Here is a 25,103-nt window from a genome sequence, read left to right on the forward strand (position 1 = left end):
ATAATATAAAATAAATATATATAATATAAATGTTTTATATCCTGGTGAGTGGAAATAAAAAAGTAGGCATCCTAATTAACCTTGCCTTCTTCTTGCCTCTCTAGCGACTATACCCTGAGTCATTATTTGAATATTTTTACCTTTTGTCTTTCACAGCTCTCTTTACATGTCAAGAATGCATTAAGGCAGAAGTTTTTCAAGATCTTTTAGAGTGTAGACACGGGAGCCAAACCATCTAAGGTTATGTCTCAGTTCTGTCTGTGTATAATCCTGAGTGAGTAATTCAGTTTTTTTATGCCTTAGTTTTCACATCTATGAAATGATGCCTGCCTCATGAGGTTGTTGGGATGATTATAAGAATTTATGCAAAACAGAGAGTGTATGGCCACAGCAAGTGCAGTATACATGTTAACTGTTAATATTGGTATTTTTCTATCATGTGGAGACAGGACACAATTTAAAAATCCAAATAAAAGCAGTATCTGTGGGAGATTAATGTGATAGTGAAAGTGTGTATGACAGACAAATGAGAGCAGCAGAACTTTTGCTTTCAGAAATTCAGAACAATATTTTATTACATTTAGATGTTTGTGATACATACACATATATAGGAAATCTGAAAGTTATTCAGAGTACTTCCATAATTTTGTGTTGAATGGTATAAATTTTATTTTAAAATAGTTTAAAAAAATTCATCTTGATTATTATTTTAAAATGAAATCCATTATATCAAAATCGCAAGCATTTAAAAAGTTATGAAAGTCATGATTCAAGTCAACAATTCTGTGTTTTGAGATCTGGTGGGTAAACATGATTTCATTTGTCTATGAAAAATTTACTCTGTTCCCTTCTTGCTTTTTCAAGGCTTTCAAAAGTGATCATTCCTTTTGGCAGCTGCAGCTTACTCTTTTCTGTTTCCAGTATGTTCTCAGCTTCACCTTAAATAAAGTACAGAAATGTACAAAGTGACAAAGGGGTAATCAGCATTTTGTAAGAAGATCTACTTGCTGTATTCCAGTGACATGATGTAACACTGTATGGAGGCATGCCCCCACATCTCACTGTTAAATATCTTACCTACTGTCCCCGGGAGAACTGACCTCCCAAAGGAAATACTATAATGAATACATCAGATACATAAGATACATCAGATTCCAGAGACTTTATTTGACAGAGGACAGCATTTTTAAATATAGCAGAGAAACAATACCAAGTAATATGGTTTGTTCCTTGAAGGAAAGTCAGGATGATAAGTTTGAGTTGTATCAGGAGGGGATTAGGGTGGAGAAATCACGTACAGTTCTTCTTATTGCCCCTTCTTATAAGTGACATGAGAAAAAATAAAGTTTGCTAAAATCTCTAATTTTTCAAGAAAGCTAATCTTTGACTTGAAACTACTTATAAATATCCCAAATAAATGCACACACACACACATATATATATACATTTTTATAAACAAGTCCTCTTTTAAATAATAGCTCGTAATTTCTTGGGCCCAGTGACTTCTGCCAACTTTTATTCTTTAAGACTAATTAGCAATATTTGAAAAATTATAATATATATTGTTGATATTCCATATACTTTCCTTGAGAATAAAGGTAATTGTTTTCTTTAAGTATTCCTCTTTTAACACACAATTAATTTTTATTCCAAATCCAATAGGGCAGGCTACAATCTGTAAATTATCACAGCATTCCAACTATCTGCAAACATGTTCCCCGCCCATAGTCTAAAATAGTAAATTAAAAAAAATAGTAAAATTGTATGTAATTCTGCAGACTATTGACGGCAGACTAGATGTTTCCACATGAGAGTACCTTCCACATGACAGATTCTTAGTATGTGTTAACAGAATGGCTGATGATAAATTCAGTTAAACAGGAAGTGTCTATCTTGGAGTGATCACTAGTTAACAGGGCTATATGTTATAGTCTATATATTTTTTTAAATGGTAAATTTCTCAGTGGGTTCTAATTTTTTTTTTAAACAAGAAATTTCCATTTCCACAACATATCTTTGAAGTTAAACTTTTATACTCTATAGATTCTAATGGGCCTGTAATACAAGTATATCCAAAATGTATAAGCAAAATGTTCCTAGAAAATAAATTTTCCCTTCGTTAGTAATATCTTCAAGTGAATGCTCTATAACAGAGCTGAGATTTCTTAATACTATATATTAATTTGTATGAGGCACTGAGAATTCTAATGTGCATATAAACAATGAGACACAGTTGAGCTCAGACCAAAGAATTCTTAAGCAGATGAATAACATGAAACTGAACAGGTTACTGAAATGAATTTTAACATAAATAAATCAATTTGTACAGTTAGTTTTCAGCCTAAAATAGAATTGTACTCCAAAAGTTAATTTGTAGATCAGTGTTTTAGAACTCAGAATACATTTTCCACAGTGATATATGCTATAAATTTCTAGGCAACCCACAAGACACAGCTTAGCCCACTATATAGCTGAACTGTGATACCAATAACATCTGACCCCAGAAGACATTTTAACCTAGGATCTTTGTGAAAAATATACTTCTGTTTTCAAATGGGGATTTTTAAAAATTTATTTTTAATTGGAGGATAACTACTTTACAATATTGTTTTGGGTTCTGCCATAGAGAAGGCAATGGCACCCCACTCCAGTACTCTTGCCTGGAAAATCCCATGGACAGAGGAGCCTGGAAGGCTGCAGTCCATGGGGTAGCTACTAGTCGGACACGACTGAGCAACTTCACTTTCACTTTTCACTTTCATGCATTGGAGAAGGAAATGGCAACCCACTCCAGTGTTCTTGCCTGGGAATCTCAGGGACGGGGGAGCCTGGTGGGCTGCCGTCTACGGGGTTGCACAGAGTCGGACACGACTGAAGCGACTTAACAGCAGCAGCATAGAGCAACATGAATCAGCCTTAAGTGTACATGTCCTCTCCCTCTTGAACCTCCCCCCTCAACCCTCCACCTCATCCCACCCCTCTAGGTTGACACAGAGTACCACATTTAGCTCCCTGTGTTATACAACAACTTCTCATTAGCTATCTCATTTACATATGGTAATATATATGTTTCAGTGCTATTCTCTCAGTACATCCCACTCTCTCCTTCCCTTGCTATGTCCAGAATCTGTTCCCTGTGTCTGTATCTCTATTCCTGCCCTGCAAATAGGTTCATTAGTATCATTTTTCTAGATTCCATATATATGCATTAATATATGACACTTGTTTTTCTTTTTGACTGACTTCAGTCTGTATAGCGGGCTCCTGGTTCATTCACCTCACTAGAACTGCCTCAAATGTGTTCCTTTTTATGGCTGAGGAGTATTACATTGTATATATGTACCACAACTTCTTTATCCATTAATCTGTGGATGTATATCTAGGTTGCTTCCATGTCCAGCTATTGTAAATAGTGCTGCAATGAACATTGGGGTCCATGTGTCTTTTTCAATTATGGTTTTCTCAGGGTTATACACCCAGTGGTGGGATTGCTGGGTCATATAGTAGTTTTATTCCTAGTTTTTTTTTTTTTTCTTAAGGAATCTACATACTGTTCTCCCTATTGGCTGTATCAATTTACATTCCCATCTACAGAGCAAGAGGGTCCCCTTTTCTCCACACCCATTCCAGCATTTATTGTTTGTAGATTTTTTGATGATGGCCATTCTGACTGGTGTGAGGTGATACTTCATTGTAGTTTTGATTTGCATTTCTCTAATAATGAGCATTGTTGAGCATCTTTTCATAAGTTTGTTGGCCATCTGTATGTCTTCTTTGGATAGATGTCTATTTAGTTCTTCCTACCAGTTTTTGATTGGGTTGTTTGTCTTTCTGGTATTGAGCTCCATGAGCTGCTTATATATTTTGGAGATTAATCCTTTATCAGTTGTTTCTTTTGCAGTTATTGTCTCTGTCAAATGGGAATTTTAAAGAACATGTAATCCCTCTATCTTCCTAAGTCTGTGAATGAAATGTTTTACTCCCTACTTCCAATACCTACAGAGGAATCTGCACCTTCTCCTTTCCCATACCATATCGGTCCCTACAGAGCCTCAGGGATAGTCATGAGCCTACAGCTCAGGAGAGAACAGGATGCCAAAAATGCAGGCTTGGGAAACACTGTTTCCAGTATGCTCTGGGCTGAAGGCTTCAGGAGTAGGGAAATAGTTATCCTCATGAGCAGTATGTGGTGGTGGGAATCAAAGACACAGATATCCTGAACTGCTGGGAAACCCTGTCTTTCTGGGTCAGGAACGGCATCTGTGTCAGCCATGGTATTTTCTAGGGCAGTGAGAGCCAGAGTTCAGTGTGAAAGCAGCACAGTACTGGTGAATATTTAACAACACGCTTCCCAAAACAACACAACATGTGTATAAGCTTATTATGTACATAGCTTATTATAAATTTTGCTTATATGAAATGTGTGTAGCACATAATTTATAAATAATAACACGTACAATACTCTTTATCATGAATTCCATATAGCAAATTGATCCTTAAAGAATGTTTTTATTGATTTTTGCTGAACTCTTTTACCCATAGCTCACCTATTAACAGTTGATGAGAGAGTATAATTCAACATGAATGATGGTTGCTGTTTTTATTTATGTTAATAAGGAGGACAAAACTGAAACAAGGACGAATGTTGGAACTTGTTTGAGAATGCTGTGAACTTTGTTGAATCAGATAATAGTTTTAAAATATTAGAACACTTCCTAAATTTTTTAATGTTATTCACAATATGATGGCTCTGCAGTACACTTTTAAGATTAATATACATTATTAACATTTTCTTTATCATTTTTTTTAAGTCTAGACCATGGGTTGGCAAAATTTCTTAAAAGGCCAGATAGGAAACATCTTAGGCTTGTGGGCACTTTCATATCTGTTTCAGTGAGTCGTCTCTGACATGGAAATGGAAAAGTAGAAATGAATGGGCACGTCTGTGTTCCAATAGAACTTTATTTTCAAAAATAGGTGGCCAGCCTGTAGACTACAGTTTATCAACCACAATCAACAAAATAGTAGGTCAAGCCTTAATTTGGGATTTGCAGATTTCCATGGTGTAAACACTCGCACCATGACCAACTTTAAGCTGACATGCCAGTGGGATGGCATGGAAGTCAGAGTTGCATCTGTATTTTATTGTGTCTGTATACTGTACCTGCATTTCCACCATACGGATACAGTAGATATACATAACTTGAAGAGATATACATAACTTGAGAGTATAGACAATAGTAAAATTAGAGACTGATAAGCTCTGAGTATGTATTAATGTTTCTTATATAATTCAAACTATTTATTTTCTGTAATTTATTGAATTGTAAGTTTATGTACTTTAATTTTTTTTGAGTATAGTTGATTTACAGTGTTGTGTTAGTTTATATCATTTAATTTTTAATAATGACTGTATTTAACAAACAGCTTACAAAATTCCTAAACATTTGACAGTTGGCTCTTGTGAGCTGTGTAAGAGGGGACAGAAATGTTGGTCAATGGTAGCTCAGGGAGAGTTGGGAGGACTAGATCCTTGAACCGAAAAATGAATCAGAAATTGAGACTCTGGTTTACCAAAGACTTACCTTTCATTCTGTGTATAAGGGTTCCATAGCCCATGTCATACTGGTAGGCAAGGACAAAGCCTAATGGAACCATAGGAAAGATGAGGACGGGCTTCTTCCCTTTAATTGCTCTGATTCAGGAACAAAAAATAATTAATATAAAAGAAAAACCTGTAAATACATATCTCTGTACTCAATTAAAAAAAAAAGTTACCTGCTTTTTGGAAGAATATCCTACATTTCAGAAGGTCTTAATTCTCTATAGAGATAGGATTTCCTTATTCATAATTCCTCAGCAGATTCTGCAGTTCTCTGGTAGGGTGTATGAGCCTATGATTTGTTCATCTTTATTTGATGTTGGGGCTCATATTACTCATTTTAAAATATGTAAGTATTGATATTTATCCCTTAGGGATTGTGAGATGAATTTGTAGAGACCTTCTAGCTTGGCGTAAAGTCAATCCTCTCCCTTATTTATATTGTAAAATGAAGAAAGGTACAGGAGAAATCTAAGAAACTAAAGGCAGAATTAACTATTACTATCCTTGTTCTACAGAGTTACCCCCAAGCACTAAGCTATAAGAGTTACTTTGTTGACATACATGTGTTAGACTATTTACGTCAAAGTCCTATTTGGCCAACTTAATAATATAATCATGGCAAGACAAAAAGAAATGGAAGAAAATTTTAAAATAAATAGTAAACATACCCAGCTGTTAAAGAGACTGCTGTAATGCCAAAAAAAGTTCCAAAATATTTGAGGAATTCCCGAGACCAAGCAATCTGCATAGCCATTTGTCTTTCTCTCATTTCATTCTGCATTATTAGCTGCCTTTCCAGCTGAACAAAATAAAAGACGAAAGTATGGTTATACATATTTGAATCTGAGCACAGAGTTAGTAATCTGCTTTTCCAGTGCATTTTCTTTCTTAAAATTTATATTATTTATATATTATATAATTTATAATTATAAATAATTTTATAATAACATATTCCATTTTTATACTTATCAAAGAGGGAAGAAAAAAAATGGTTTGGCATTATTTATACCAGTTCAGTTCAGTCACTCAGTTGTGTCCAACTCTTTGCAACCCCGTGGACTGCAGAACACCAGGCTTCCCTGTCCATCACCAACTCCCTGAGCTTGCTGAAACTCATGTCCATTGAGTCGGTGATGCCATCCAAACATCTCATCCTCTGTCATCCCCTTCTCCTCCTGCCTTCAATCTTTCCCAGCATCAGGGTCTTTTCCAATGAGTCAGTTCTTCCCAGCAGGTGGCCAAAGTATTGCAGTTTCAGCTTTAGCATCAGTCCTTCCAATTTATATTCAGGACTGATTTCCTTTAGGATGGACCGGTTGGATCTCCTTGCAGTCCAAGGGACTCTCAAAGAGTCTTCTCCAACACCACAGTTCAAAAGCATCAATTCTTCAGCGCTCAGCTTTCTTTATAGTCCAACACTCACATCCATACATGACTACTGGAAAAACCATAGCTTTGACTAGACGGACCTTTGTTGGCAAAGTAATGTCTCTGCTTGTTAATATGTTATCTAGGTTGGTCATAGCTTTTCTTCCGAGGAGCAAGTGTCTTTTAATTTCTTGGCTGCTGTCACCATCTGCAGTGATTTTGAAGCCCAAGAAAATAAAATCTCTCACTGTTTTCATTGTTTTGCCATCTTTTGCCATGAAGTGATGGGGCTGGATGCCAAGATTTTGGTTTTCTGAATGTTGAGTTTTAAGCCAACTTTTTCACTCTCCTTTTTCACTTTCATCAAGAGGCTCTTTAGTTCTTTGCTTTCTGCCATGTGTGGTGTCATCTGCATATCTGAGGTTAATGATATTTCTCCCAGCAATCTTGATTCCAGCTTGTGCTTCATCCAGCCCAGCATGTCACATGATGTACTCTGCATATAAGTTAAATAAGCAGGGTGACAATATACAGCCTTGACGTACTCTTTTCCCGATTTGGAACCAGTCTGCTGCTTCGTGTTTGGTTCTAACTGTTGCTTCTTGACCTGCATACATGTTTCTCAGGAGGGAGGTAAGGTGATCTGGTATTCAGATAACCATGATTACTTATATATCCCTTATCATAAATAATTACTTTTAAGCTTCATATTCCATACATTTTCTATTTTCTTACTGAAACACACCATGAAAATTTTCCTTGCAGTGTCAGAAGTGAGGAAGATAACTGCTTTTTTCTCTTTAAATTTTTCCAATTTCTCTTCAAGCACTCCTATCCCTAATACTCATATCACCCTCCTTGAGTATTATACCTTATTTGCCCTAAGGAGGTACAGTATATACCACAGAAGATTTTTTGTTAAAAGGGTGGGTTGAGCTGCTCTGTTTTATTTTAAACAATGCTCAAATGTTAGTGCATCAGTTTTGCAAAGTATTTTGGGAGCTCAGCTTGGATGGCTGTTAATCTGGAGATTCTCTCATTAAGAACAAAAATACATTTTACAGCAGCTAAAATCAGAATCTACTTAACATTAGAAGGTTAGTCTGGTATATAAAAATTGTTAATGGGAATAATTCATAGTGCAATCATTTCCAGTTCTAATTGAAATTTTGAAGTGAAGTGAAGTGAAGTCGCTCAGTCGTGTCCAACTCTTTGCAACCCCATGGGCTGTAGCCCACCAGGCTCCTCAGTCCATGGGATTTTCCAGGCATGAATACTGGAGTGGGTTGCCATTTCCTTCTCCAGGGAATTGAAATTTTAGACAAGCATTTAAATTAGAAATTGATTCTTTAAGCTTGATTTAAAAGTGAAAACAAAAGCAGATTGTAGGAAGAATTCATTATGTAGTTATCCATTTCTGGGAAAAGATATTTCTGATATTTGTGTACACATGCAATTTAAAAATAAAATATTTCACTATTATAAGAAAATAATGGTTAATTCCTGAAATTGAAAACGATATTATTTTCGCATGTTCTCCTGTTCTAATTTGTATGGATTTAAGAGTTCTGCAGAAAAGTGAGCCTGACCCAGTCATGACCAATAAATCCTAGATTTGCTGCTGTTTAATCCCTCTAGTGAGCAGTCATTTCTTTTCAAAGACAATGCTAAACAAAAACCTAAACTGAATAGCTACAGAGAGGGAGAGAAAGGTCAAACAGAAACAAACATAAGTGTAATTAGAGTTTTATATTATAATATTTTTTATGCTATAAGCATTTTCACACAGGCTTTTTGTAAACATAATTTTTTTAGCTATTTCTTTAAAAAAAATTTTATAGTTGATTTACAATGTTGTATTAGTTTCAGATGTACAGCAAAGTGATTCAAAGTGATTCAGTTATATATATGTATATATACACACACATTCTTTATCAGATTCTTTTTCATTTAGAGTATTATAGACTATTAAGTTTCCTGTACTACAGAATAGGTCCTTGTTGATTATCTGTTTTATATATAGTAGTGTATATAGGGTAATCTCAAACTCCCAATTTATCCCTTCCCCCCACTTTCCCCTGTGGTAACCATAAGTTTATTTTCTTAGTCTGTGTGTCTGTTTCTGTTTTGTAAATGAATTTGTCTCATTTTTTTTTTAGATCCCACATATAATTGACATCATGATATTTGTTTTTCTCTGTGTGACTTACTTCTCTATGTCCATCCATGTTGCTGTGAATGGCATTATTTCATTCTTTAGTGTGGCGAAGTAATATTCCATTATATACAGTACCACATCTTTATCCATTCCTCTCTCACTGGACATTTAGGTTGCTCCCATGTCTTGGCTATTGTGTTAATAAACAGTGCTGCAGTGTACATTAGGATGAATGTATCTTTTTGAATTATGGTTTTCTCTGGATAGTTATATGCCCATGAGTGGGATCCCTGGATCATATGATAGTTCTATTTTTAGTTTTTTAAGGAACCTATAGTGGCTATACCAATATACAGTCCTACCCCCAATGTAGGAGAGTTCTCTTTTCTCTACACCCTCCCCAGCATTTATTTATTGTAGACTTTTTAATGATGGTCATTCTGACTGGTGTAAGGTGATATACCTCCTTGTTGTTTTGATTTGCATTTCTCTAATTAGCTTCATTGAGCATCTCTTCATGTGCTTTTTGTCCATCTGTATGTTTTCTTTGGAGAAACGTCTATTTAGCTCTTCTACCCATTTTTTGATTAGGCTGTTTTTTGATATTAAGGTGCATGAGCTATTTGTATATTTTATTTTGTTTATTTATTTATTTTAATTTTAAAATTTTTTATTTTTACTTTACTTTACAATACTGTATTGGTTTTGCCATACATTGACATGAATCCACCACGGGTGTACATGCGTTCCCGAACATGAACCCCCCTCCCACCTCCCTCCCCATAACATCTCTCTGGGTCATCCCCGTGCACCAGCCCCAAGCATGCTGTATCCTGCATTGGACATAGACTGGCGATTCGTTTCTTACATGATAGTATACATGTTTCAGTGCCATTCTCCCAAATCATCCCACTGTCTCCCTCTCCCTCTGAGTCCAAAAGTCCGCTCTACACATCTGTGTCTCTTTTGCTGTCTTGCATACAGAGTCATCATTGCCATCTTTCTAAATTCCATATATATGTGTTAGTATACTGTACTGGTGTTTTTCTTTCTGAGTTACTTCACTCTGTATAATCGGCTCCAGTTTCATCCATCTCATTAGAACTGATTCAAATGTATTCTTTTTAATGGCTGAGTAATACTCCATTGTGTATATGTACCACAGCTTTCTTATCCATTTATCTGCTGATGGACATCTAGGTTGTTTCCATGTCCTGGCTATTATAAACAGTGCTGCAATGAACATTGGGGTACATGTGTCTATTTGTATATTTTAGAGGTTAATCCCTGTCAGTCACATCATTTGCAAATATTTTCTCCCATTCAGTGGGTTGTTTTCTCATTTTGTTTATGGTTTCCTTTGCTGTGCAAAAGTTTTTAGGTTTACTTAGGTCCCATTTCTTTATTTTTGTTTTTAATATTCATTGCTGTAGGAGGTGGATCAAGTCAAAAAAGACTGTAATTTATGTCAAAGAATGTTCTGGCTAAATTTTCCTTTAAGGTTTTATAGTATCAGTCTTACATTTTGAGTTTATTTTTGTGTATGGTGTTAGAGAATATTCTAATTTCATTCTTTTATATGTAGCTGTCATGTTTTCCTAGCACTACTTATTGAAGATAACTGCATTTTCTCTATTGTATATTCTTGTCTCCTGTGTTGTACATTAATTGACCATAGGTGTGTCAGTTCATTTATGGGCTTTCTCTCCTGTTCCATTGATCCATATTTCTGAGACACATATTAATTAAATTGAAAAATTATAAACAAAGAGAAAATATTAAAAGCCACAAGAGAAAAACAACAAATAACATACAAGGGAACCCCCATGAGATTACCAGATAATTTTTCAGCAGAAATTCTGCAGGCCAGAACGAAGTAGCATGAAATATTTAAGGTGAAGAAAGGGGAAAACCTACAACCAAGGATACTTTACCCAGAATATTCTACCCAGCAAAGCTTTCATTCAGATTCAACAGAGAAATCAAAAGCTTTACAGACAAAGCAAAGAAAATTCAGCACCACCAAGCCAGAGGAAAAAGAAAAAGCTACAACTAAAAACAAGAAACTTATGAATGGGAAAGCTCATCAGTAAAGATACACCTGGGGCTTCTCAGGTGGCATTAGTGGTAAAGAATCCACCTGCCAATGCAGGAGACATAAGAGATGTGGGTTCAACCCCTGGGTTGGGAAGATGCCCTGGAGTAGGAAATGGCACTCCCAATCGAGTATTCTTGCCTGGAAAATTCCATGGGCAAAGGGGCCTGGTGGGCTACAGTCCATGGGGTCACAAAGAGTAGGACATGACTGATCAATTGAGTACATACAGAGATAAACATAAAGTAAAAGTAGGAAATAATCCACACACAAATATGATATCAAAATGAAAAATTGTGAGAAGAAGAGAGTCCAAATGCAGGATGTTGGAAATGCATTTAAAATTAAAAGACCAACAACTTAAAACAATTTTTCACACACATTGAAAGTGATAGAATGGAAGGAGGTATTCCATGCAAATGGAAATTTTAAAAAAGCTGCAGTGGTAATACTATATCAGACAAAACAGACTTCACAGGCTGCTGTAAGAAACAAAGACACTACATAATGATCAAGGGATCAATCCAAGAAGACAACAATTGTAAATATATATGTATCCAACAAGTTATGACCAACCTAGATAGCATATTGAAAAGCAGAGACATTACTTTGCCAACAAAGGTCCGTCTAGTCAAGGCTATGGTTTTTCCAGTGGTCATGTATGGATGTGAGAGTTGAACTATGAAGAAAGCCGAGCGCCGAAGAATTGATGCTTGTGAACTGTGGTGTTGGAGAAGACTCTTGAGAGTCCCTTGGACTGCAAGGAGATCCAACCAGTCCATTCTGAAGGAGATCAGCCCTGGGTGTTCTTTGGAAGGAATGATGCCAAAACTGAAACTCCAGTACTTTGGCCACCTCATGCGAAGAGTTGACTCATTGGAAAAGACTCTGATGCTGGGAGGGATTGGGGGCAGGAGGAAAAGGGGACGACAGAGGATGAGATGGCTGGATGGCATCACCAACTCGATGGATGTGAGTCTGAGTGAACTCCGGGAGATGGTGATGGACAGGGAGGCCTGGTGTGCTGCGATTCATGGGGTCGCAAAGAGTCGGACATGACTGAGCGACTGAACTGAACTGAACTGAACATAGGAGCACCTCAATATATAAGACAAATGATAACAGCCATAAGATTTTCTTTTATAATCCTTCTGAATATTTTATTTTCACAAGAGGTATATTTTTTACTATGTGCCGTTTATTCATACTCACTTTCTTGTGATAAAAACTGAAGTCTAATTTGATAGTACTGATTAGCAAGCAAGGATAGGAAATATTAAAAACAATAGTGGCTCAGTATTGGTGATGGGTCTGGGGGGCAGAGGAGCCACAGGAAAGACAGAATGGTAGAAAGGGAAAGGCAGGAACTGTCAAGAATGACACTGGCATCACTGACTCTCAGTTAGCTCTCCCTATTTTAAATAGAAAATGAATTCCAAGTGAATCAAAGCCCCAAATGTTCCAAATGAAGTGATACATGTATTATAAGGAAAATTTGAAGACTGCTCGTGTATCCTTAGGAAGTCAAAGACCTTTCCAAAGAAAACAAGAAACATGAAAAAAAAGATGAACAGATTTTATTCATGAAAAACAAAAAATTCGCTGCTTCACTCCTATTAGGATGGCTACTATGAAGAAGAAGAACAACAACAACAGAAAACAAGCATTGGCATGGGGCAAAGATGTGGAAAAAGTGGAACGCTTGTACATTGCTGATGGGAATGTAAAATGGTGCAGCTGCCACAGAAAATGGTATGGCAATTCCTTAAAAAAATTAAACACAGAATTATTATTTGATCCAGCAATTCCACTTCTGGGTGTATACCCAAAAGCAACGGAAGCAGGGACTTGAATAAACACATACCCAAGTTCATTGCAGCATTATTCACAATAGCCAAAAAAGTGGGAGTAACCCAAAAGGCCACCAACAGATGAATGAATAAACAAAACAAGACATATACATGAAATATTATTTAACCTTAAAAAGGAGAACAATTCTAAACCATGCTCCAACATGGAAGAAACTCAAGGACATTGTGCCAGTTGAAATGAGCCAATCACAAAATAGCAAATATTATATAACTCCAGTAATATGAGGTACCCTGAGGAGTCAAATTCATAGAGACAGAAAAGTAGAATGATGATTGCCAGGGTTTGGGGAGAGAGGGAGTCGAGAGATAGTGTTTGATGAGTACAGAATTTCAGTTGGGAAAATGGAAAAGGTGGACGGTGGTGATGGTTGCACAAAGGAGCGTGATGAAAGGGTTGAGAATGTGTGTGAGTCCTGCAGCCAGACTGCCTGCAGCCAGACTAATGCCACACTTACAACACTGTGTCCTTGGGCAAGTCACTTAATTTCTCTGTAGCTCAGTTTCTTCTATAAAATATAGAAAGTAATAGTAACTACCTTACTGGGTTGTCATGAGGACTACATTTTTAATGAGAATAACATGTAGAAATAATACAGCCCCATGGCTGAATTCCAGAGAAGGCAATGCCAGTCTTCCAGTACTGGCAACACTCCAGTATTCTTGCCTGGAAAATCCCATGGACGGAGGAACCTGGTAGGCTGCAGTCCATGGGGTCGCTGAGTCAGACATGACTGAACGACTTCACTTTCACTTTTCACTTTCATGCATTGGAGAAGGAAATGGCAACCCACTCCAGTGTTCTTGCCTGGAGAATCCCAGGGACAGCGGAGCCTGGTGGGCTGACCCCCACAGACAGGGGTCTATGGGGTCACACACAGTCAGACACAACTGATGCAACTTAGCAGCAGCAGCATGGCTGAATTCAGAAACATCTATTAAAATTTAGACTTCCCAGGTAGCTCAGTGGTAAAAAATCCACTTGCCAAGCAGCAGACATGGGTTCAGTCTCTGGGTCAGGAAGATCCCCTGGAGAAGGAAAAGGCAACTCACTCTAGTATTCTTGCCTGGGATAGCCCATGGACAGAGGAGCCTGGCTAGCTACAGTCTATGGGGTCACAAAAGAGTTGGACATGACTTGGCGACTAAACAATAACATTAAAATTTTAAATACACCTACCCGTTGATCTGTCAATTCCACTTTCAGGTCAAGTCAAGACTTAATGAAAAATGGTTGTTTTTTTCTGTTATTTGTATCATCATCATAATTATTCCTATGCAGCTATTTATTCTGACATGGAAAAATCTTTCAGCCTATCATATGTGTGTGTGTGTGTGTGTGTGTGTGTGTGTGTCCTTGGCTGTATATGTATTTCCCTTGAGATCTGTTTCTTTCCTTATCCCCATCACCACTACTTAATCTTAGTCTTCCCAAGTCCTTCACTTAGCATTATACTCTGGGTTCATTCTTTATGAGTATAAAGAGGTTAGATACCATACTAGGAAATTAAGGTCACGTGATAAGCCTACAACTGGGTCAGGAAAAGAAACTGTTGACTAGGTCCTGCTCACACCACCCCTCAATGAGGAGCGTGTCTGGGGTGTCTAACGAATAGCTAAGTGTGGCCAGAATGGAATGAGCAAGCGGGAAAGTGATAGAAGGTGCAGTCAGAGGTGACTAAGAGATAGATCACCCAGGGCAGTGCTTCTCAAGCTCTAACATGCATATGAATCATCGGGATGTGTTAAAAGCAGATTCTGATTCAGTAGGACAAGGAAGGACACATGATTCTGTATTTCTAATCAGATCCTATGTTGCTGTTTTTAGAAAATAGACCATATTTGAGTACAGTGTAGATCTTGTAGGCCTTTGCTGGAATTTTAGTAAAAATTCTAAGGAAGATGGGAAGCTACTGGAGTGCTCTGAACCAGAAGTGTGGTTTAACATTTTAACAGAGCAGTCTGACTTTTAAGAATATCATGTACCTAAAACCCATGAGCACATATTTTTACCACTCGCAGCAGCAATGCTCATAATAGATCCAAATGAATCAATGTAAATATCCATTAACAGTAGGATGGATACATAAATTATGATATATTCATATAATGGAATTCTAAAAACCATGGAAAAAGAATGAGTTACTGCTACAAGTAACAATGTGGATAAACCTCACAGACATTAACTTAAAAAAAAAAAAAGAATACACACTGTATGATCCTATATATGCATGTGTACATGCTAGGTTGCTTCAGTCTTATCCAACTCTTTGCAACCCTATGGACTGTAGCCCCGCAGGATCTTCCTTCCATGAGATTCTCCAGGCAAGAATACTAGACTAGGTTGCCATGCCCTCCTCCAGAGGATGATCCCATATGTATGAAGCATTAAAAATGGCAAAATTAATCTATGGAGGCAGAGATCCAGATAGTGGCTGCTTTTAACAGTAGGAGAGGCAGGAGGAAGCCTCGTAGGTTGCAAATGTTAAATATATTGATCCGGATGGTAATTATATAGGCATAAATGTATTTAGAAATTCATTGACCTCTATACACAAGATCTGTACACTTTACTGTGTCTATGATATACTTCAGAAGAAAATAAGAGGTTGTAAGGGAGCAGGGTAAAAACTGCAAAAGCCACTGGGAGGCTGTAGCACTAATCCAAGGAAAAGATGGGGGGCTGGAATAGAGTGATAGCAGTGGAGATACAAAGTGGTTGGACTGTGGAAATGTTTGGAATTTAGAACTAAAAATTGTTTTCTGATGGACTGAACAAAAGGATGTGAGAGAAGGGGAAGAGTAAGAAGTGATCCCAGGTTTGTAGTAGCCTGAGCACAGCATACTGGTGCCACTTATGGAGATGGAGAAGCCTGTAGGAAGAGTAGATTTGGTGGATGAGAATGGGGTCAAAATGAGGAATTGGGGTTTGCATACGTTAATTTGAGATGTTTGTGGATATACAGGTGGCCATGTCAAGCAGGCAGTCTGTAGCTATAGCCAAAGTCTGGGCTAGCAATAGAAATTTGAAGTCATCAGTTATATAGCTGGTGTTTGAAATTATGAGACTAGACAAGCTCCCCTAGGAAGTGGGTGTAGATGCAGAAGAGAACACAAGTGTGATCTGAATCAGGGCCAATCCAGGAATGTACAGGAGTCAGGGAGAAGAGGAGGCAAAGGGGTCTAAGCTGGTGTGGTCAGGGAAATAGGATGAGAACCAAGAAATGCTTTCCCAGAAAGGAACTAAAGAATGTGCTTCAAGGAGTGATCAGTGATCAACCATGTCAAGAGTTGCTGAGAAACTGAGTGTGATGAAGACTGAGAGATTAATTATATTGACTAGTAAACATCTGAAACTATGCCTATCACATAGTAAGCATTCAAATATCATAGGCTACATGAAGAATATCATAAAGCCTGTATAAATCAAATAATTGTTCTTGGCAGGAGATCGTGTTTTACAGTGAAGAAAGTAAATGTTCTTCAGCAACAAGCTCACTCTTTTACTCTTTCCCTCCAGCTCTTGATATTTTGGCTTAAAATGGGCAAGAGTAAAGGATCTTCTCCTAGGGAAATAGACTAGCTTTCAGTCCTAGAGATGATAGACAAATGAAGTGTTTTATTGGCCTGTTCTGTATCTTAAAGACTTAAAGGGAATGTCCTTCTTCAGGGAAACAGGAATACCATGTATTCAACCTCCCTGTGCTTCAGTTTCCTCATCAACAAAATGGGATTATCATGCTTATTTCATGATGTGTAACAAAGATTCAGTTAAGTTCAGTTCAGTCGCTCAGTCATATCCAATTCTTTGTGACCCCATGGACTGCTGCATGCCAGGCCTCCCTGTCCATCACCAACTCCCGGACTCATGTCCATTGAGTCGATGATGCCATCCAGCCATCTCATCCTCTGTTGTCCCCTTCTTTCTCAGCATCAGGGTCTTTTCCAATGAGTCAGGTCTTGGCATGAGGTGGCCAAATTATTGGAGTTTCAGCTTTAGCATCAGTCCTTCCAATGAATATTCAGGACTGATTTCCTTTAGGATGGACTGGTTGGATCTCCTTGCTGTCCAAAGGACCCTCATGAGTCTTCTCCAACACCGCAGTTCAAAAGCATCAATTCTTACAGGTATTAATATACACAAAAGTTTAGAACAATGCTAAGGCACATAGTAAGTGCTAAATAAACAATAGATACTTATCATATTATCATAATGATATCAGTGTCCTCCAGCTAAAGACTACCAGGAACATGCCTCTAATTTAAAAAAAAAAAACATCATGGACCTGCTGCAGTGAAGGAGACACATACTGTGGGAACTGTGAGGAGTCTCAGTGAGAAGGTTTTAGAAAAAGATTTAAACCATATAGACTTGTGCCAAGTGATTTGGGGGAGGTTCAAAGATCGTTTGAACTGGGTACTGCCAGAAAGTTGGAGTGCTTCCCATGACTGGAGATCTTAAGCCTTCTTATCTAGAAGGTAAAAAAAAAAAAAAAAAAAATCAAGCAGATCTAAATGGCAAATAGTAAAGACGCAGCAGCACTCCTATCAGTCAGGGCTGAGGGTGCTCGGTCATTCTGCAGTTTAGACAATGTTCCTACCTTCGTTTGCTAACATAATTACAGAGCGGTCTTGCCTGATGGTGGTGATCTGTGAAACTGTCTCAGCAGGGCCTAGCTGAGAGTGCCACGTCCGCTCCTAGCTGTCAGTTGGATAGTTTTCTTTCTCATTCTGTGTAAAATGACCTGTGCTTTGAGGGGGTGATTAAAAGACTTCAGGAAGACTTCCAATTTCCTCTGACAATATCTGACTAATGAGTCATCAAAGAGAACGTGGAGAAGCGGGTGAGAGGGTACACTGATTGAGAACTCTGATGCTTAGTGCTAGATGCACCCATCATCCGTGCTTTGCAGATGAGCTGCTCTCTGGGACCTCTCTGAAAAAGACAGAAAATTAATGGGTGACTCAAAGTGAGCCCAGGGAGAAAGTAGCAACAGGAGGTGAGAGGAGTTTGCTTCTGGCTCTTGGAGCAAAGGGATACTGGCACACATTGCAGGATAAGATGGCATTCTCCTAGGTAACCTCAAGCCATTAGGAAGATGAAGTGGAAAAAATAGCTTCATAGTGAGTAGGAATGACCTTCCCTGAGGGACGGAGCCCATGGAAAACTCCCAGCCAGAATGTACATCCGGAAAACCGAGATACCAAGGAGAAATATCAAGGAAGAGAAAGGAAGTTTCCAGGGGTCTGAAATGTAAACAACCAGGAATGGTGGTGTAGTATGGCCACTAGCCCTCAGAAGGAATCTTCTGGTTCAGATAATCATTGTGGAAATGTGGGGGACTGAATACAAGCTTTCTAGAAGGTTCTGAAACTCTGGTGCCAGCCTTCATTTGAATCAGGCTAGGAAGGTTTTTTATTTAGAATTCCAGCATTTGCTCACTCTACCTAGTTAAGTCCTTGTTTATATTTTGCTTGCCTTTCTCCATGTAAAATTATCCTATAAAACCATGGATTGCCAGAAAATGACCTGACATGTTGACAGAATTAAGGCAGCCTTGGAAGAAAACTTATGACCAATCTAGATAGCATATTCAAAAGCAGAGACATTACTTTGCCAACAAAGGTCCGTCTAGTCAAGGCTATGGTTTTTCCTATGGTCATGTATGGATGTGAGAGTTGGACTGTGAAGAAGGCTGAGTGCCGAAGAATTGATGCTTTTGAACTGTGGTGTTGGAGAAGACTCTTGAGAGTCCCTTGGACAGCAAGGAGATCCAGCCAGTCCATTCTGAAGGAGATCAGCCCTGGGATTTCTTTGGAAGGAATGATGCTAAAGCTGAAACTCCAGTACTTTGGCCACCTCATGCGAAGAGTTGACTCACTGGAAAAGACTCTGATGCTGGGAGAGATTGGGGGCAGAAGAAAGGGACGACAGAGGATGAGATGGCAGGATGGCATCACTGACTGGATGGACGTGAATCTGAGTGAACTCCGGGAGTTGGTGATGGACAGGGAGGTTTGGCGTGCTGTGATTCATGGGGTCGCAAAGAGTGGGACACGACTGAGCGACTGAACTGAACTGATGTTAGACCAGTTTCAGGATCTGAAAGACCACAAGAGAGGTCAGACAGAGTGGGCTCAGGCAGAGAGGGCCAAAGAGGCAGGCTGTGGAGTTTGGAGAAACTTCCTGCCTGGCCTCTATCCCCATGGGCTCTAAGAGCACAATAAATATTATTACATCATTCTCACCCTTCCTCTACAATGCTTATTCTCTGTGGTATTACATAATTCACCAACCAAGTTGGAGTCTGTGGCTTTGGATCCAAAGAGATCCAGATGATCAGCCTCCTTTGGTTACTAGTTACCTGATCTCAAGCATGAAACCCTATACCACAGTTTCCTCAGCCTGTAAAATGCAGCCAGTAATACCTTCCTTGCAAGGTTATTGTGAGACTTAGAGGTAATATTTGTAAAAAAGCAAGCCCATGGAGGAGGAAACAAAGGATGATGAAGCCAATCAAATCTACTGTGATGCTTTCCACATCTCATGTCAAGTGGGAATATTTTGGGAGAGGAATTTTTAAATGTCTTCAAAATATAAAATGACTTAAAAAAAATCTATTGACTAACATAATGCTCAACTCAAAGGGACATTTGTTATTTTGCACTATTAAGTCTCCCTATCCTAAACATCAAAGTAGCAAGATTTTCTAAGAATAGCAATTGAAGGATATATAGCATATCCTAATAGCCTGAAAAATAATTGCTGAACAGATGTTAACCATGAAAGACGTTAAAATTTGTCTCTGATGTTTAAATGTTTCTGTGTATGTAAAGGTCATTAAGTTTACCTAAAATCATTGGTTTGAGTAAACTCTGGATAAAGCAATATGATATTGATTTTGTGCTAAATCAAAATAAGATTTCTTTCTACAAAATCGCAATTGATGACATTTGTTTACTTAAGGTATAATAGGAAATAGCCAAGATGTCCTAAAACATTGTTGGGGGTGGTGGGGGGGTGTCAGATAATAGGAGGAAGTCATAACCTACTGCAATACCAATTTTATCTACATCATCGTATTTCTCATGAGGGTAGCATACTTTGGTTTTGTGTTAGAAAACTCCACAGTAGTTTGTCACGTGTAGGAAACAAAGGTGACGTCACATTGACCAGTTCTTAGCGGCTTTGGTGAGAAGCAGTGAGAAACTGGTGTTGATTGAGCTCTGCCTTCCATGCATCACCTGTCATCAGTGGCACAGATTTTTCAGACCATCCTCCAGAATCAAAGGTAGGGTCTGTGGCTTCGAGGCAAGAGTAAGTTTGGCCCTTAACTCTCAAACCATGAAACGAAGCAGGTAGCCTCATAGGTGTCCTGGTGTGTGCACTGATTTTTGTGCTTTGTCCATCTCAGCTGTCCTCAATTTTTTTAGCTAGCCAACCCATGCTGAAGTTGGTGAGTTAACTGGGTTCAGTATTAAAATTTGAACTGAAATTCAAAGGGAAAGTAAAAATTTGAACTGAAATTCAAAAGGAAAGAAAGGTTGGCTGGAAAGCCTCAAGTAATTTGGATGTACCTCCCCCTTACCCACTGCTAGCATGCTAAAGGTTTTGGGCATCTTCTCCCCAACTGGGCAATCCTAGGCCAACCTCCTTGGCTGCAAAAATGCACAGAGGTGAGAAGCTGGCCTGGCCTGGGCAGAACTGAACTGATTTCTTAGAAATCTGACACCTGTACTGTGAGATCTGGACGGCGGACAGGCAGCAAATCTCTTAGAACAACAGTTCTGGGGAACTAGCTGCTGCTGCTAAGTCACTTCAGTCATGTCCGACTCTGCGATCCCATAGACGGAAGCCCATGAGGCTCCCCCGTCCCTGGCATTCTCCAGGCAAGAACACTGGAGTGGGTTGCCATTTCCAACTAGGGTTTAATCAAAATGAGACTTAAAAAGGCTGAACACTGCAAATGCTACAGTTAGTTATGTAAAAGTGCAAATGCTGGTTTGAATCTTGGCTCCACTGTATACTGACAGCGTGACTCTAGGCAAGCTACTTAACCTCTCTGTGCTTCAGGTTCCTCATCTATAAAATGGGAATAATAATTGGATCGCCTTACTAAGTTATCATGAAATAAAATATGAGAATACATACAATTCTCAGAATAGTGGCTGGCATTTACTATGCACTCAGTAAAAATTAGTTACTAGTATTAGTGACATATTTCTTTATTAAAATAGCTAATGGATGTTAAAAATTATTTGCAGTGTTACAGTAAAGAGACTTCACTCTGCTGTTTTCATTTTCCCTCTTGGTTGATAGAAGTTGGGGCAAGGGTTGATGAATTGTTGCTGCTGTTGTTTTTTAGTCACTAAGTTGTATCCAACTCTTCTGCAACCCCATGGGCTGTAGCCCACTAGGCTCCTATGTCCATGGGATTTCCTAGGCAAGAATATTGGAGTGCATTGCCATTTCCTTCTCTATGGGATCTTCCCAACCCAGGAATTGAACCCATGTCTCTTGCTGGGCAGACATATTCTTTACCGCTGAACCACCTGGGAAGCTCAAGTTGATGAACAGTATTTATTTTTCTCCTTCCATCTACTTAATAATAAGAAGTAGGTTTGAACAATGAAAATCTCATAATAATATGAAATAAATTTTAAAAGGCTTCTGTGTATTTCTAATACCTCCTGTTGACTTTCAGCATATGTACTGTGAAAGGTATAGATTTTTTTTAAAATTAGCTCATGATAACCCCATGATAAAAGTAAAAGATAAATGACAATCTGGGAGAAAATATTTACAATATATTCCACAAACAAGAGATCAATATTGCTAATGTATAAAGAACTGAGAGACCAGGGACAAAAACCAATGAACAGATCGTTCCCAAAACAAGACATATAAATGGCCTTCAAATGTGAGAAAATGTTCAAGTTTACTCATAATTAAAGAAATGCAAGTTAAAACAAGACTGAGGCATCATTTCTTGCCTATCAGACTGGCAAAAATTAAAAAGCAAGACTACACATTCTGTTGTAGAGACTGTGGGAAAATAGGTATTCTCAAATTGGTACCTTTCTGAAGGGAAATACCTAAGTGGCAATACCTAACAAAACTATAAGGCACCTGCCTTTGACCCAGTCGTCCCACTTCTGGAATTCTAGTCTGACGGTATACCTCCAACACAACAAAAATGTAAAAAACACAAGGTTATTCACTGAAGCACTATTTATAACAGCAAAATATTGGAAATAATCTAAGTACTTCTGGTAGGCAGAATACTGCCTCTCCCCAAAATAAGTCCATGTCCTAATGCTCAGAATCCATGAATATATTACATTACATGGCAAAAAGGGCAAATGTAATTAATTAAGGAACTTGAGATGGGGAGATTATCCTGAATTATCCAGGTTGGCCCAATGTAATCGCAAGTGTCATTGGTGAAAGATGGAGGCAAGAGAGTCAGAGTTAGAGAGAAAGATGCTACACTTCTGGCTCAAAGAGGGAGGAAGGCGACATGAGCCAAGGAATTTGGGCAGCCTCTACAAACTACAAAAAGCAAGGAAAGGGATTCTCCCCTAAACCTTCCAGAAGGAATGCAGCTCGGCTGACAGCTTAATTTTCTTCCAATGAGACCCATTTCAAACTTCTGGCTTCCAGAACTGTAAGATTATTTTGTGTCTTGAAAATTTGTCATACTAATAGGAAACTAATACAGTGCCCAAACATAATATGAATAAATTATAATATATCCACACAATGGAGCATTATGCAGCTGTTAGAAATGAGGAACAGCTCTATGAACTGACTGGAATGATCCCCATGATAAACTGTTAAATGAAAAAAGCAAGGTACTAAAGGGTATCAGTAGTATGCTACCCTTCATGTAAAAAAGAAGGGGACATAGGAAAATACACGTCTCTCAGTCTATTGTGCAGAAGATGCAGGAAGGGTAAACCGAAGACTAGGAGATCAGACACTTACAGAGACAGCATGGGAAAGGATGTATAAAGAGGATATTAGGCATAGGTTAGCAAGGATGAGGACGGAGGGATGCTTCTTTGAGTGTATAGCTTTTGTATAGCTTTAATTATTAGAATGTTTTGTCTCATATACTCCCGTACCCTGTAACTAAACTCAACCTGGATATGGAGAGAATACAAAATATAACTGTATTGCAAATAAAATAATCACCCTGAAGGAGCCTAGGAAGAACTAATCTAATTTACAGGAAAAGAGTACCTTGACTTAACAGTGTAAAAGGGAAAAGAACATGCAAATAATGTTCTCTGGTTAGTGAACCTGTTTCTCATCAGGATACGTATTGGCAATCCTGTAAATATTTCATGTTTCCACTAGGATTGAAGTGAATACATTGTAGAAAATGAGAGCCAGGTTTTTCACTGTTTGGGAAAAAAACTTAAATATAAAGAAAAAGGAAAGGCCAGAATGAAACATCATAATGCACTGGAATTAGATGCATCAGGATGAACTCATGGTTTAGAATATGAAATACTTCTATGTATAAGTCTGTGTATATCCATGGGTTGGTATATAAATACATGTCTTTGCTGAAAGGATCTAGAAATAATGGCCATAGCAGTAAGCACACTTAGAGCCCAGATCTTGGTTTCTAAACACCATTTTCTAAAAACCAGGACTCTTTGAACGAATGATTAATTCCAGGCCTGGGACAGGAGCAATATATATGAACTAACTTATGATCACAGATAATGAGCAAAAAATGATGGGATATGCCAAAGGGACATAGGAATCAACTGGAAGGAATTCCCAATAGTCAAAATAACTTCAGCCATAAAATAAATAATCATGGTACTAAATTATAGCCCATAGAATAATATGTCCATACAACCATATTGGTATAATAAGTGAATAAATACATGGAGATGGAATAGCTTTTCCAGTGAACAAATATAAATGGAATGAAGGAAATAAAAAGTTACCATTAGGCAAACACCACAGTAATCATTTTTCCACGTAAGATCCCACCAATGGATGCTAAAAGCAGTAGGCAAAAGTTTGAGGAGAAGCAAGACAGTAACAGACTCTCAACATATCTCTTCAAAGATATTTATCAATAAGAAAAAATAGTAACTTTCCCTTAACCAAGTGACCAAAGTTTAACATTACTAGTAATAAGACCTACCAACAGTATTCTCTGATAAGATGCAATGAGAAAGACATAACAGCATTCTGTGGTGTAAGAATAAGGTGTAAAAAGCGCACAAACTCAATCTGGTCTTGAGAAAAAGCTGGAAAAACCCAAAGTGAGAGAAATTATACTAAATAACCAGTACTTATACAAAAAGTACTTATCATGGAAGCAAAGGAAAGAATCAGAAACTGTCACAGAGCAAAGGAGACTAACAGGAAACAGCAGTCAAATGCAATATGAGATCTGGGATCCCTGAAACACAAAAGGAATATGAGGAGAAAACCCGGTGAAATTTCAAAAGATCAGTAATTTAGTCAACAGTGTTGTACTGATGTTAATTTGCTGGTTTTGGTCACTGTACTATGATTTTATAAATTGTTAGTATTGAAGAAAGCTGAACAAAGGGTATACGTAAACTCTCTCCTATTGATGGTTTAGCAACTTTTCTACAAATATATTATCTTAAGCTAAAACATTTCTTAAAATCTGGATTCACTCTAATTCTGCATTTCAGTAACTTTATTCAAGAATAATGATATTTTAGCTTTCCCTCTTATATTAAGGATGTTTATAGGGTTATTTTTTCTCTCTAAAATCCTTCTCCCCCTGTTGCCCCATATTTTAAGGAGGAAAATGATATAGGAACAAGACACATATGAGAAGTCTAAAGATTTTAACAGCAAGCCTACCTTACATTATTTCTGAGATAAATGGGATAAGTCTGGGTGTGTATACATTGTATGTATTATGAAGATTTTAGAGGAAAGCAAAAATAATTATTAAAGCCATAGGATCATATGTTAATCAATAGTTTTGGGCCCAAAACTCT

General features: G+C 37.9%; 1 protein-coding gene across 2 annotated transcripts in view; it reads right to left on the bottom strand.

Moving 5' to 3' along the window:
• Positions 1 to 542: 542 nt before the first annotated feature.
• Positions 543 to 25,103, bottom strand: part of PLGRKT (plasminogen receptor with a C-terminal lysine) — a 43,708-nt gene continuing 19,147 nt past the window's right edge. For both annotated transcript variants that reach the window (XM_069576523.1, XM_069576524.1), the window contains exons 4-6: positions 6,274 to 6,404; positions 5,586 to 5,695; positions 543 to 938 (exon numbers count right to left, since the gene is read on the bottom strand). In XM_069576523.1, the coding sequence (XP_069432624.1) occupies positions 817 to 938; positions 5,586 to 5,695; positions 6,274 to 6,404 (363 nt within the window). In that variant the 3' untranslated portion in view covers positions 543 to 816. The remainder of the gene's footprint in view (positions 939 to 5,585; positions 5,696 to 6,273; positions 6,405 to 25,103) is intronic.

This window comes from Ovis canadensis, chromosome 2 (genome assembly GCF_042477335.2).
Source record: "Ovis canadensis isolate MfBH-ARS-UI-01 breed Bighorn chromosome 2, ARS-UI_OviCan_v2, whole genome shotgun sequence".
In the NCBI taxonomy this organism is placed as follows: domain Eukaryota; kingdom Metazoa; phylum Chordata; class Mammalia; order Artiodactyla; family Bovidae; genus Ovis; species Ovis canadensis.